This window comes from Phocoena phocoena, chromosome 2 (genome assembly GCF_963924675.1).
Source record: "Phocoena phocoena chromosome 2, mPhoPho1.1, whole genome shotgun sequence".
In the NCBI taxonomy this organism is placed as follows: domain Eukaryota; kingdom Metazoa; phylum Chordata; class Mammalia; order Artiodactyla; family Phocoenidae; genus Phocoena; species Phocoena phocoena.
This window is the reverse complement of record NC_089220.1, coordinates 92,926,222-92,941,085: the sequence shown is the minus strand read 5'-3', so window position 1 is coordinate 92,941,085 and position 14,864 is coordinate 92,926,222. Positions and strand designations below refer to the sequence as shown.

Here is a 14,864-nt window from a genome sequence, read left to right as displayed (position 1 = left end):
CAGCCAGGACAGGGTTAAAGGAGCCGCTGATTCAGGGGCTCTGGCTCACTCACGCCAAGGGGAGGGAGGGGCACGGAGTGCGGGGCGAGCCCGCGGTGGCAGAGGCCGGTGTGACGTTGCCCCAGCCTGAGGCGCGCCGTGCGTTCTCCCGGGGGAGTTGTCCCTGGATCCCGTGACCCCGGCAGTGGCGGGCTGTACAGGCTCCCCGGAAGAGGATTGTGGATAGTGACCTGTGCTCGCACACAGGCTTCTTGGTGGTGGCAGCAGCAGCAGCCTTAGCGTCTCATGCCCGTCTCTGGGGTCCGCACTTTTAGCCGCGGCTCGCGCCCGTCTCTGGAGCTCCTTTAAGCAGTGCTCTTAATCCCCTCTCCTGGCGCACCAGGAAACAAAGAGGGAAGAAAATGTCTCTTGACATTTTCTCCAGACTTTTCCCCGGACTCCCTCCCGGCTAGCCGTGGCGCACTAAACCCCTGCAGGCTGTGTTCATGCCGCCAACCCCAGTCCTCTCCCTGTGCTCCGACCGAAGCCCGAGGCTCAACTCCCAGCCCCGCCCGCCCCGGCGTGTAAGCAAACAAGCCTCTCGGGCTGGTGAGTGCCGGTCGGCACTATAGTTCTTCAGGGGACAGAGATTACTTTTAGCTGGAGTTGGGGCATGGGGCTAGGGGAGTGGGGTGAGGTTGAGTTGTACCCTAAAGAATGAATGGGGTTTAAGGATTTAGATAGATAAGAACTCATTTCAAGTTATTCCATTTTGGAATGTATTCCAAAATGAAGATACAAAAAAGTAAATATTTTCTTTTGGGGATTGCAGCTGCCTTTTTCGTCATAAGAAAACCACCCCTTGGTAGTACACTATTAATAAACAGAGGCAATCGTGTTGTCCTATTTTTCTACCAAAGCTTACACACCAGTCTGTTACAGGTGTTTCCTATTTGGAAAATCAAAATTCCAGGAAGCTCTCACCCTTACTCTCACTTCTTGCTTCAGAACAAAATTAAAATGTACAAATAATAAAAATTCATGGAGGGATATATCATGCTTATGTTAAAGGAATAACTCAAAACTGTTCTTGAGCTAAATTTTCCATATATTGGTTTACAAATAGCTGTTCATTTACAATTAGAAAAATATTTATTCATTCATTGAACAGATTTTTGTTGAATATCTCTTATGTTCTGGTAAACAATCATATACAGTCCCAACCTTTGTGGAACACGTCGTCTTTCAGTAGAATGAGATTAAAGTTATTCACTCAGATAAATACTTGTGATTCGTGGTATATATAAAGAATACAGGATTTTGACCAAGTTGGTGAGTCTTTCTAGAGGAAGAGACATTTAAACTAAAGACTAAGTAGGAATTAGTGGAGCAAAACTTGGGGGAAGAACATTTTAGGAAGGAGGACACATGTGGAGCTTTTGAGGCAGGAAAGCTTGTCCTTTCAGAGGACTCAGAGACCAGCGTGGCTGAGCTCAGCAAGTGGGAGAGTAACTCACGGTAATTGAAGGTAAGATTATATAGGACTTTTAAAATGATTACTTTGGTGGGCTCTGGAAGGGAGTTTAGTTAGGAGTCTAATGCAGTCACCTGGGGAAGAAATAATGGTAGCGTGGATTAGGATTTGGCAAAGAGATAATAAGAAGTGAATAGATTTGAGAGTTATTTAGTTGTAGAATCAGAAGTTAAAATTGGTTGGATGTAGGCCTTACATCTGCAGTGTAGTTTAGTCCTTATGAAACTCTCATAAAATAATATTTTATGGCTCTAACCTACAGTCTTACATTGATTTTGCATTGCTTAGCCGTATTCTTTCTTGCGGCCCAGCTATATAATCCCATTAAATGGACACCTGTGACTACCCTTGCTTTTGTCTTTAGAGCAACTTCAGCTAATTGTTAATAAGGTGGTTTTTTCCAAAGGTATAATGCATCTGGTGGCTGTTTCCCTCCTTTCTCCTAATAGTGAAATTTGAGTCAGGTCCCCTTTGCATGTTGTTTTTTTTTTTTTTCTGTTCCTAAAGTAGATCAATAAAAGTGAACTGGCTTTCAGGTATATGCTGCTGGGCTTCATAAGATTGTTTTGTTTTGGCCTTTTTAAAAAAAATGTCAGGTTCTATTGCAGGCAATCCTACTTTTGAAATGTTATTTTTTTTCTTCAGTAAGCCTAGTTTCTATTTTATTGAAATATTTATATGCATATAGAATTTTCAATCTTCTAGTAACATCTCAAAGACAGTTTTTTCCTTGTCTTAGTTGACTTTTATGGCATTAAAATTCAAAAGTCATGTTGAACAAGAGGTCTCAAACATTTTCAGAGATGCTGTAGATTATCTAGGCTCTCTTTGTATATTATAACTTGACTTTTAAATTAGACCAATGAATATTTATTAGTTATTTTTTTATCCGGGGTTTTATATTTGGATATATCTGTCTATGTATATTTTTTTAAATAACATTCTTTTTAAAGTTTTTAGGCTTTCTGTTTTATTCTTACATGTTTCAACATTTCACTGCTGGGTTGTTTTTAGGATTACTGAGGGGGTTCTTTGTTTTCTTACATAATTGGTTTCCTTATAATTTTTTCTTAAATTCCTTACCATAGAACAACTTAAAAAGAAAGCTTTTTAGATGAAAGGCAAGAACTCTCTTATCTTAATGACAGTCATTGCAAATAGTGCAAAGATGAAAGTTCTTGAGTTGTGCCTTGATCATATGTGGTCTCAGAAATTTCTTACATATGATTATGTTTTTTAAAATATTTGCTACTTATAGTTAACATTCAACCATAGTGAACATTTGTTTTTCATATGGATATTTTTTACAAGATGAAAGCAATAGTTAATGTCTTTGAAAACCTCAGTAGTTGTTCTATTGAATACATTACTGTTTTATGCCCTACATTTCATTTTAATAATTATCTTCCTGAAATTTTCTTAAGTGCTTGGTGATAAAGCCTAATTATGGTTTAAGACAAACAAAAATGAGAGAACTCAAAACATAAAGGTTTTTGCATTTTGAATATCATCTGTGGTTTGCATTGTGACCCTTGATTACGCAAATAACACAGTAACAGGATTGCAGCCAGGCCTGTTACCATGAGTTCATCCTTGAAAACTAGTGTTCTAGTACTTACCTTGCCTTTTATTAAAAAAGGAGTTTGTTTAATTAGAGCATCTCTGTATTTAGTAAATCCCTTGGTCGTTCATATCCATGACATTCTGCTGGAATTTGGTAGCAACTTGGCGTGTTTCAGAGTAACTGTGTATCTGAAGGGTAGCGTGACTTCAGGAGAGAATGATTTTATTTCATTACACTTTTGGTAAAGTGTTGCCTCAAATAACAGATTTCAAAAAACCATATCATTTAGAAATAGTTTTTTTTGTCATTTCTTTTTTTCAGAATTAGTTATATTAAAACGTTTTTTAATGTTGATAGTTTTAAAAACCCATAGAAAAATTGGAGAATGAACTTTATACCTTGCACCTGTATTCACCACCTGTTAACATCTTGCCACATCTGCATGTTCACACACAAAAACAGACACATGCTTTTATTTTGCCAAATTATCTGAAAGTAGGCTAAAGACATCATGACACTTCATCCTTAAATTCTTCAGCATGTGTCTACCAAGACCAAGGACAGCTTCCTACGTATTCACAGTTCTTTTATGTTTCTTAAAAACAATATTAATTTAGTAATATTATCTGGCATATGGTCCATATTCAAGTTTCCTCAGTTATCCCCAAAATGTCCTTTATAACTATTTGTTTTCACCCAGGATCCAATCAAAGTTCACACACTATATTCGAGTATTATGTCTCTTTAGTCTCCCCCAATCTAGGACAGTCTTACTGCCTCACTTGTTCTTTATGACACTGAAATCTTTGTAGAGTTTAAGCCAGTTGTCTGCAGGATCACTCACATTCTAGATTCATTTGTTTCTTAATAATTAGATTCAGGTCAAACATTTCCAGTAAGAACACAGGGATATTTTGTAATCTCCTGTTGCATCACATCAGGAGTCACTTTAATTGCTGTGTAGTATGCCAGTGCATGAATCTACCAGTTTATTCATTCTACTTTTGACAGATATCTGATTTGTTTCAAGTTTTTGACTATTATGAGTAAAGCTGCTATGCGTAGTCTTTTGGGATCAGTAGTTGGGCATAGCTTGTGGCAAAGGATTTTGGCAATTTCTTTACCTAGGCAAGACCTGGAGTGCTGTGTTCAGCTGCCAGAATCCTCGCTGAACCTTTCATAAAACATTGAGAACATAGTTTTGACTTTTATTTATGTAAATGTTAATATATTTTTTCATAGCCTACAGTACCAGATCTATTTGCCACTTATTATGAAGGCAACCCTTGCTCACACAATCCAAAAAGGGAATACTGTTTATTCTCTCTGCTTGAAGAATACAAATTTCCATGTTTTGTTGGATAGGAAATGTATATCAACTCATATATGTAAATTTGAATGGAGTATAACCACATACAATATCTTCTTTTTTGGATTGTGGAATCTTATTAAGCTGGCATAACGTTTGTCATATCTGTGACCTTAGGAGAGCTTCTAAATTTCATACCTCATAGAACTAAATGAAGATAGTTTATTTAAACATGTGCATGCATAGATAGTTGGAACTCACTTATTGTAAATTGTGGGACTTCTAGTCAACTGTTTACATAGGTATCTACAACACCACTGGAGACTGAATTTAAAAACCATGTAAAAGCTTTTCTGTGTAAGAAAGAAGTAAGGACAGCAAAGGTAGCAGAGCAAAAATAAACTTCTGTTCATACTTTTATATATGTTCACTGATTTTTACATATATATGTATTTTTTTCCAGTAGTGGCTACGGAGGAAGTAGTTACTGCAGAATCTGTGGATGGTGCAATTCAGCAAGTAGTTAGTTCAGGGGGTCAACAAGTCATCACAATAGTTACAGATGGAATTCAGCTTGGAAATTTGCACTCCATTCCAACCAGTGGAATAGGTCAGCCCATCATTGTGACCATGCCAGATGGACAACAAGGTTGGTAGAAGGCATTTACATAAAGTTTGCATTTATTCTTAATCCTCAGGAAATTGTGACATGTTTTTCAAAGCATTTATTTTTGCCTTAAATGTTGTTTTTGTAACCTTTTGCAGCAGACTTAATTGCCTAGTTTTATTTGCTTAGGCTACTGTTAAAATTAGCTTGCTTTCTCTGAGTGTATACTAGGTACAAAGAGGAATTGGCCCCAAAGTATTCTGGTTGGAAAATGAGCTTAAATAAATAATTCAAAATCAGTATTGGACAATACTTTCCTAGGCCATTTAATACAATTCAGATATCATACGGGCTTTTAAAAACACCATGTGAAAAAAAGCTACTTAAAAAGAAGTTGGACTTAGGAGTTATGGTAGGAACATAGTGACAACTTTTAGCAGCTTTGTTGATAATTGTCCCAATTTTTTCCTTTTGAGTAATAAGAGAGTAGTAATAAGATAGATGAAACATAAACCCCAGTTTCATGTTTAGTGAACTAAAAGACTGAGAAAACCACAAAATTCCATATTTTAAGTGCTTGCCAAAAACATCTTAAGATCTAAGCCAGGGCAGTAGAACCCTCAGGGAAGCCCCCAGTCGTGCATCAAGAAAAGAGGTTGAGCTCAGAAATCAGCAATAAATATACACTTCCAGTAAGACAGGGCCCAATCTGAGTAAGAAGTGCTGCAAGTAGGATTAAGATAGACTACAGCATGAAAGCTGGAGGAAGCAGAAAGTTCCTATCTGAACAAGCATCCCAGTACCCAGTACTCCGTACTCCCCCACCCCCCACCAAAAAAAGTATGTGCACACATAACCTTTTAGAAAACGACTAGGATTGCAGAGACCAAGCCTCTTCATGGCCTGTGAAGGAATTAGGGAATGGAAGGGCTGGAGGTAGAAGTTCTCCTAAACCAGGTTTGGTTTAGAGTGATAGTGGAGGTATGGCCCTGCAGAGAGGCCAGGTCTCAAGGAATGATTTTGTTGCCATAGCAGTGGAGGAGGAAACCCTTGACCTGTGGAACCTGGGAGGCTTTTCTTACTGCTATGCAGAAATCTCCTGCTGGTGGTCCAAGATTTGGATCAAGCCCAGGTACTTTCACAAAGCTTTAAAGAACTAATTCTAATTATATAGAAAAGAAGAAACTTTCAAAGTATTTGTTTTAAGCAGATATAACATTGTTTCCAAAACCTGACATTATACACACAGTCTAATCTCATTGTTGAACAAATGGAAAGAAACTCATGTTTTTGGATAGGCTGACTCACTATTATAAAGCTCTCAATTCTTCCTGAGTTAATTGATAAATGTAATGTGATAGGGAAAAAAAGACTGTATTAGTTTGCTAGGGCTGCCATAACAAACTACCACAGACTGGGTGACTTAACAGAAGTTTATCTTCTCACAGTGCTGGAAGGTGGAAGTCCAAGATCAAGGTGTTGGCAGGTTTGGTTTCTTCTGAGGCCTTTCTCCTTGGCTTGCAAATGGCTGCCTTCTTGCTGTGTCCTGATATAGTCAGCCCTCAGTCTGTGTGTGTTGTCTGCGACCTAACCTCTTATAAGGACACCAGTCATATTGGATTAGGACCCACTTAAATGACTTCATTTTGGACTTCTCTGGTGGCGCAGTGGTTAAGAATCTGCTTGCCAATGCAGGGGACATGGGTTCGAGCCCTGGTCAGGGAAGATCCCACATGCCACGGAGCAACTAAGCCGGTGCACCAAAGCTACCGAGTCTGTGCTCTAGAGCCCGCGAGCCACAACTACCAAAGCCTGCGTGCCTAGAGCCCATGCTCCGCAGCAAGAGAAGCCACCACAATGAGAAGCCTGTGCACTGCAACAAACAGTTGCCCCCGCTCGCCACAGCTAGAGAAAGTCTGTGCACAGCAACGAAGACCCAACGCAGCCAAAAATAAAACCAAAATCTCATTTTACCTGTTTAACCTTTCTAAAGGCCCTATCTCCAAATACATTTTGAGGTACTGGGGGTTAGGACTTACAACATTTGAATTTTGAGGGGGACACAATTCAAGCCATAACAAAGACTAATAGGTCTTTTTCTGGAACTAGCCAAACAGATTCTGAAGTTTATTTTGATGGAGGAGGAGGGAAGAAGACTAAGGATAACTAGAAAAGAAGAGCAATGAGAGGACTCTACTGAATATTAAAATAAACTTTTAAAGCTTTCATAATTTAAAAATTATAACTGGAAAATGAATATATAGACTATGTAGATAGTCCAGTGAAACAGATATAATTCTCAGTTCTTCTTGAATAAATTTATAAGTGTAATGTAATATGGTATGAATTAAAAGAAATACTTTAATTCTCAATATTTCTAATGTTTTTAATTACATTGTACTAAATAAATAATAGTTTTACTATTTTTTCATTTATTTACATTTATAAGTGACAGTAGGAGAGTTTTTAATGTTTTGACAACCTTAAAGGCTGTAGGACAGTTGTAATTTTTCCCATTGATGATTAAGATTGTTTCGCATGGTTTTAGCTTGCACAGTCATGTTTATGTTCCCGCACTGGTATGCAAAGCAAGGACAGCCTCTCGCTCTCTGTATATTTACATTTATGTAAAGAGATACTAAAAATTGGGACAGTCTAACAACCCAGTGGAAAAACAAGCAAAGTTTATAAACAGACATTGTTCATAATGGTGTATCCTCACAGTGGAATATAATGCAGCTAAATGAAAGAAAGCTCTCTGTGTGTTGGTGAAAGATACCCTAGATATATGGAGTGAAAAAAACAGACACAGAAAGATATATCTATCTTATGTATGTTTGAATGTATGTTTTGTATGTATGCTACCTTTTGTATAAGAGAGAGAAAAAGGAGAATGTATATTCATGTTTGGTTTTACATAAATGAACACACGAACAATGTATAAGCAACCAGTAAAAGTATCTGTTTTAGCAAGGGTGAAGTCAGACCTCTCAAAATATGCTTGTTATGTATTATTTTGATTTTGAGCCAATGAATGTATTATCTATAAAATTAAAAAAATAAGTAGGTACCTTAAACAATAAGTAGTTTTCAGTAAATAGACAAGAAGTTGAAGACAAATATGGACATTTCTCATAAATAGCAAATCAGTGTTTTGAAATTATTGTTTTTGGAATATATTTATTTTAGATGAGTTGCATCAACAATCTCAAGACTAGTTTTAATTCTTCTAAACCTATCTGTAAATGAAGTAATGTGTACATTTTTTCATTTTAGTATTAACAGTACCAGCAACAGACATTGCTGAAGAAACTGTTATAAGTGAAGAACCACCAGCCAAGAGACAATGTATTGAAATAATTGAAAACCGGGTGGAGTCTGCAGAAATAGAAGTAAGGAGTCTTTTACCCGGTGTGTTTTGCTGCAGTCATCCAAAATAAATTCCATTTGCTTTTCTTTCTTTCTTTTTTTTTTTGTCTTTTATATTTATTACTGACAGTATTGTTTTGATATAGCATGAGTACTTTTTTGTCTAATTTTTTGACCTTATCCATATAGCAAGCCTTCAATAAATAAATATTGAATGAATGAATGAATGAGTAAAGAATTTGTTTGTAACAAAGTCTGTCATCATGGTAACATTGGAATGTCTTTTGTTCTTGTACTGCATCCTTTATTTTCTATTAAATTTACATACATCATTCTCCCAAGTCACTAAAGGGAATGTCACTATGTATTGACTAAAAAAATTTTTTTCTTTCAAAAGTGAAAGGCGAGTGCCTATTTGGGCTGGAAGATGCTCTTAAAGAATGTTAAAGTTTGTCAGCTGAGTTATTTTGTAAAAAGCCATAGGTAACTGTTTATTTCACGATTAAGTCCCTTAAGGAAATTAAATTTAGACTAACTGTTGATAGGATTCACCTTCTTTTCCCTCTGCCAAACTAGTTTGTAATTGTAAACTAGTTTGTAAGTGTAACCAAACCATAGTTATTACCTCACAGATTTTTTTCTCACATGACTGTAAATAGTTATGTTTTCCAAAGTTGATATTAACTTATATCAAATGAAAATAAGATCATTCTTGAATAACTTTGAAAGAGCAACTGCAGTGTAAAGAAAAGAATATTGGACTTGAAATTACATGAGCTGGATATGAATCCCACCTTTTGCCCCTCCCTATTAGCTTTGAGGCAAGTTATCTTACCTTTCTGAGTTCCTGTTTATTTTCTCCCAAATTGGAATTTAAGATAACAATATCTGTATTTTGGGGTTTTTATGAGAGTTGAAAAAGTCAGCATACTCATTATATACACATTCATAGTATCTAATATGTGTGAATAATAAATGTTGGTGAATATTTAGGAATTCTTTGTTATCATAGAAAAGAGAAGATTTTAAAAAATGCCATCTAAAGGCAACATAATTCTTGACTGAGGACAATTAGAAAATATCCTTGCCCAAATTCGTTTACATGTAAGACTGGTACATCTTTGGCCACAATCTCAAAGGACATATTATTGAGTTACGAAGAATTTGATTCATGGTTTAACCAGAATGTTTGATAAACTTGTGACTTTAATTATTGAGGGTGAGTTGTTTCATTTCTTCAAAATTTAAAGTGATATTCAGTACACTGAAGTTTTTATCAACTAACCATTTATTTCATTGAATGGTATCAGTATACTTATTATTTTAAAATCTTTAATGTCTTTTACTGATAAATCAGTTGATCTTGTTTTCTGGCATATAAGGTGAGAAAGATTTTGTGATGTACTTTGCTTTAACTAATTAATAAAACATTTTTAAATTACTTGAATTTTTATTGAACATAAACTGACTCAATTCAACATTTCTTTTCATTGAAGTATAGTAGATTTATGTCAATTCAGCATTTTCAAAATAATGAATGTGCAGGCTGTACCTTTATTTACCTAACAACCAGTGAGAATTTCTGTTTTCATCAAAAATCAACCTAATTCCACTCTTACAGTCTTTCAGAGACCAAGGAGAATAATCGCAAATAACAAGAAAGTATGAATTGAGGTATATAAATTAACTAGAACCAAGGAGAATAGAACTTCAGGGAGATGGAATTTTAGCTTGATATAAAGAACTTCACGAGTTAGTTTTAGCTTAATTTTAGTAATTAGAGCTTTCTGGTAATGGAAGTCTTATTCTCCATCACTGGAAATGTTCAAGCCAAAGTTGCAGGATGTTAGAGCTATTACAGAGAGACTTTGAAGCATGCAGTGAGAAGAGATGGTAGAGGTGGGCAGGGGATACAGAATGAAGAGAGACCTCCAATGTTTTCTAAAACAAGGTAATCATTTCCTTATAGTACATAAGAGTTCTTTTGATTTTATTTTCTGAGGTGACCAATAGAGTTATCTTGGGGGTATACTTTTATATTCCTTTTTAAGTGATTGCTTAGCCATTAACCCAAAAAGTTTCTTTAAAGCAGTGCTTCTCACCTGGAGCAATTTTGACCCCAGGGGACATTTGGCAATGTCTGGATACATTTCGGGTTGTCACAATGAGGGACATGCCACTGACATTTAGTGGATAGAGGCTGGGGATGCTGCTAAACACTATACACATCCTACAATGTGTGTTTTGCTGCTCAGTTCTGCAGTTGTGGTAGGAAAGCAGCCATGGGCAATTTGGAAATGAGTGGGTATGGCTGTATTTCAGAAAAACTTTATAGAAACAGGATCATATTTGACCCATGGCAGTTAGAAAATGGACAGCTCAATGGGCAAGGAGAGAGCTCAAACACCCTGCCTAGTTTCTCTCTTTTTAAAAAAAACATTTAATGGTTAAGAATATGAGTCTGGAAGCAGATTTAGGTTTGAATAATAATCTTCTGAGTGTGATTGGTCAAGTTATTTAGCCTTTCAAGGCTTGGCTTCCCCATCAGTAAAAAGGGGAAAATAATAGCACCTACATTATCAGAGTGTTGTAAGGTTTAAATGAGAATGCATGTGAAGGACTAGTACAGTGGTGAGCATATAGTAAATGCTCAGTAACTGTTAGTTGTATTAGTATTATCTTCTAAAATTTATATTGTGGTATGGTAGAAGATAAATCACTTTAATGATTTTTTTTTGCTTTATAATAGCTAAAGTAAAATAAATTTGAATATTAGAAAATTACATATAAAACTATTAAAAGATAATTGTTAATAGCTGAAGCAGAATTCAAGAATCTTGTTTGGAATTTAAAAAGCAAACTTGAAGTCTTTCTTTGTTCTATTATTCTCTTGCCTAATGTAATCATAATACATTGCTTGGGCTTGGAGTTGAAGTGTAAGGTATCTTCCTTACTGCTTTCATCTCCTGAAATAATTGTGAATCTCTTGCTGTTTCTAAGTGTGAATAAATAGGTAATACTAGAAGATGCCTTAGAGTTAATCTTTTCTAATATTTCCAACCAAATCAGGGCAAGTTTTTATCCATATTCAAAACTTTGGCTGCCAAAGGATCTTATTTCTTAGTACATGTAAAAGTATAAAACACTTATGCATGGCTGTACTCACAGGCCGTACTCCTGCCAGAGGTAGGGGTCTAGCTCCCACCCTTCCACTGGTGCCCAAAGTCCTGCATAGTTCGCTGCCAGGGACTGGTGTCAGTTGCTTACGTGAGGCTGGCATCTTGCCTGAAGTAAGGAGAAAAGGATAGCAGGGTAGGGCGTAGGCATTTCTTCTACTTGTACATTTTGTGTAATTGGAAGATTTGGAGACTACTTGTATAATCAATCACTCTTACATTTGGTGGACTCATGGGAAAAATAAATGTTAGATCTAGCTTCATTCTCAGTGAGGAGAAGGCAGTGGGATCACAGGAAGGCAGGCGTATTATACATGTTCCTCCTTGTGGACCATGTGAATAGTGGAGGGTAAGGAATCTTTCGGTGTTCACAATGGAGAAGAGTCTAGGAGGCAGTGGAAGAGACCACAGTGCCCTCTTTCCCAGCAAGCTTCTTACCCCTCGCCTTTACCTTCAGTTCTCTCTTTTAAGTGTCTTGTCCAGTGTGAACCTGGCCTCTTTTTGCCATTAGTAGTCCTACCCTCAGCCCCCACCCCAAGCAGAAGGCCTGGGCTTCTGTAATGAGGTTGAACTTGGACCTGGGCAAGTTGAGTTTTTGTCCATGTGCTTACTAGAGGTATGGGAAAGGAATCTTTGAAGTGTTTTCCCTTAGGCAACTGTATAGGGACAGAGTGAGGAGAGGAGAAAGAATACCACTTACATTGGACCAGAGTTGTGTTTTTCCTCTCAATTTGTTCAGGAATTTGATACATATATTTTACAGCATATAATATAATGAATCACAGTAGAGAAATTAGTATTTTATTGGTTTGTAAAATGGTATAATTTAGGAAACACTAATCTAGACCAGCACTCTTCATTTTAAAGATGAGGAATCTTGCTTGCTGTCATAGGGAAAGATAGTTTTATTTATTTACTTTTTTATAAAAAATTATTTATTTATGGCTGCGTTGGCTGCTTTCTCTAGTTGCGGCGAGTGGGGGCTACTCATTGCGGTGCGCGGGCGGCCCATTGCGGTGGCTTCTCTTGTTGTGGAGCGCAGGCTCTAGGCACGCAGGCTTCAGTAGTTGTGGCGCAAGGGCTCAGTAGTTGTGGGTCGTGGGCTCTAGAGCGCAGTCTTGGTAGTTGTGGTGCACGGGCTTAGTTGCTCCGCGGCATGTGGGATCTTCCTGGACCAGGGCTCGAACCCGTGTCCTCTGCATTGGCAGGCGGATTCTTAACCACTGTGCCACCACGGAAGTCCCGGGAAAGATAGTTTTAAAAGCAGTAATATTAGAACCTCATAACCCTGACTCCTTATTGTGTTACCATGAGAAAGCTACATTGTCTCTGAGCATCATTTTCCTCATCTGTAAAATGGGCATAATGTCTGTCTTAGAGACTTGTTATTGGAAATTACCTTGTTTATATATATAATGGGTGCTCAATAAATATTAAGTTTTTTATAATTAGTAGCTTTTTAACATCACAGATAAAGATGTGAAGAGGTATGGTGGTATATTTCCCTGTTAAAGTTCTTCACTAGTTTTTGTAGTATGTATAAAAGTACAGGTAACCAATTTGGGTTCATTATGATAGTCTTATTTCTAATTAGAAAATAATTTCCTTGAGGTCAGAAACTAATCTGTATCTTGTAGTGTGGAGCTCGAAATTAGGGCTTTAATTATGAGGGAATTGGTGAAAAAGGCAAGATGTCTCAGAAATACCAATACGTGGCTACTTCTAGCAACTACAGATTTTTTTATTTGAAAGATGCATGCTTGTATGTGTTATTGTATTTGTGCAACAATTGAAAAAAAAAACTTTTTTTTTTAATTAGGAGAGAGAAGCTCTTCAGAAACAGCTGGATGAAGCTAATCGAGAAGCACAAAAATATCGACAGCAACTTCTAAAGAAAGAACAGGAAGCAGAGGCCTACAGACAGAAATTAGAAGCTATGACTCGTCTTCAGACTAATAAAGAAGCTGTTTAATTGAAATGAACATATAGTTTGAGTTTACTTTTGGTCAAGAAAGAATACAGTCTTGAACTGTACACAGTAAGGTGCAGTCATGGGAAGACAGGATAATAAAAGAGACTGCAGCTTGATAATTGGACTTAAGCCATGAGCTCTGAATCCTTGTAACATAAAACTTTACTTTAGAAGTTGTGAAATGTATTTAAAACTGAATTCTGTAAATAGTTTTTTTTTTTTACAGTTCCAAATGCGTTGATAAAGATTGTTGAAGAGATCCCAAAACACAATAAGCCACTGTTTTTTGTGAATTCTTTTTGATTTTAGTACAAACCTTAATTTCTCAGAAACAGAACAGTTTTAAGGGTGATCGTTGTTGATTAGACCAAATGTTGTGTAATAATTATGTGGTGGACTGATGCTGGAATTACTCCTGTAGGTATAAACTTCTATATGAAGAGAAGATTTCTCCCAGGAAATCTTGTACAGCTTTAAGTTGTCTCAGATTCTCTGAAAACATTTTTTAGAAAGCAAATTTTTATATTTGTTCAATTTCAGCTATACCCAATTAGACTTACATGTATATGAAGCAGATATTTTTAAAACTTTCTGTTTGTACATATTCTGCATGTTTTATAATTTCAAAATACATCACTTGCATAGGTATTTTTCCCACAAAGATGACGAAAGTTACTAGGAAAGAAAGAAACCCTTTTATTCTATAGGTCATTGAAACTAAGTAAGCTAGCAGCTGGTTTTATTGGAATGACAATGTTCTTGGAAGGAGCAGCTTACAAGATACCTTGAATTTGCAAACTGCAACATCTGCGCTTTTTTGAAAATTTCATAGTGGGGACGTGAAACAATTCTGTGCCTTCCATCATGATTTCCACATGAAAGCACTTTAAGGCACTGGATTTTAATATAATGTTTTCAGAAAACTCAAAGCATATGGGTTTCTGAAATATTTCATGGACTCATTTCCTCCCCAGGAAATTATTCTTACGGAAAAAAATTGCTTTTGTATGGTAGAACAGGAACTTTTTGTACTACGGTGATGCTATAGATATGTCTGACATAACTTTTACTTTCCCTGTGAAAGCTGTATGTCTGTGCTGTGACTGGCTCTCATCACAATATTGTTCAATTCCACAATGTATGGACATTAAACTCTGACATAGTGTTCTTTCTTTTTTGTAAACATAACTTCAAGTTCCTTTTCTTGTTTCATTTTTAAATGTTTTATTGCTTTATGAAAATGTTTAACCCTAAGACCCTTCTAGATTACCTATACTGTATAAAGAAGCAATTACCCTTAAAACTGTACTCTGCCCTACTTTTCTATTTTACAATTAAATATCTTTTCCACATA

At 36.5% G+C, this 14,864-nt stretch overlaps 1 protein-coding gene across 3 annotated transcripts in view; it reads left to right on the top strand.

Annotated features, from left to right (window-relative positions):
* GABPB1 (GA binding protein transcription factor subunit beta 1) overlaps window positions 1-14,864 on the top strand; it is a 78,113-nt gene extending 63,249 nt beyond the window's left edge. Inside the window, exons 7-9 of one of the 3 annotated variants that reach the window (XM_065871112.1) lie at window positions 4,850-5,035; window positions 8,270-8,385; window positions 13,358-14,864. In XM_065871112.1, the coding sequence (XP_065727184.1) occupies window positions 4,850-5,035; window positions 8,270-8,385; window positions 13,358-13,510 (455 nt within the window). In that variant the 3' untranslated portion in view covers window positions 13,511-14,864. The remainder of the gene's footprint in view (window positions 1-4,849; window positions 5,036-8,269; window positions 8,386-13,357) is intronic. The other 2 variants (XM_065871111.1, XM_065871110.1) reach the window with 2 other exon arrangements.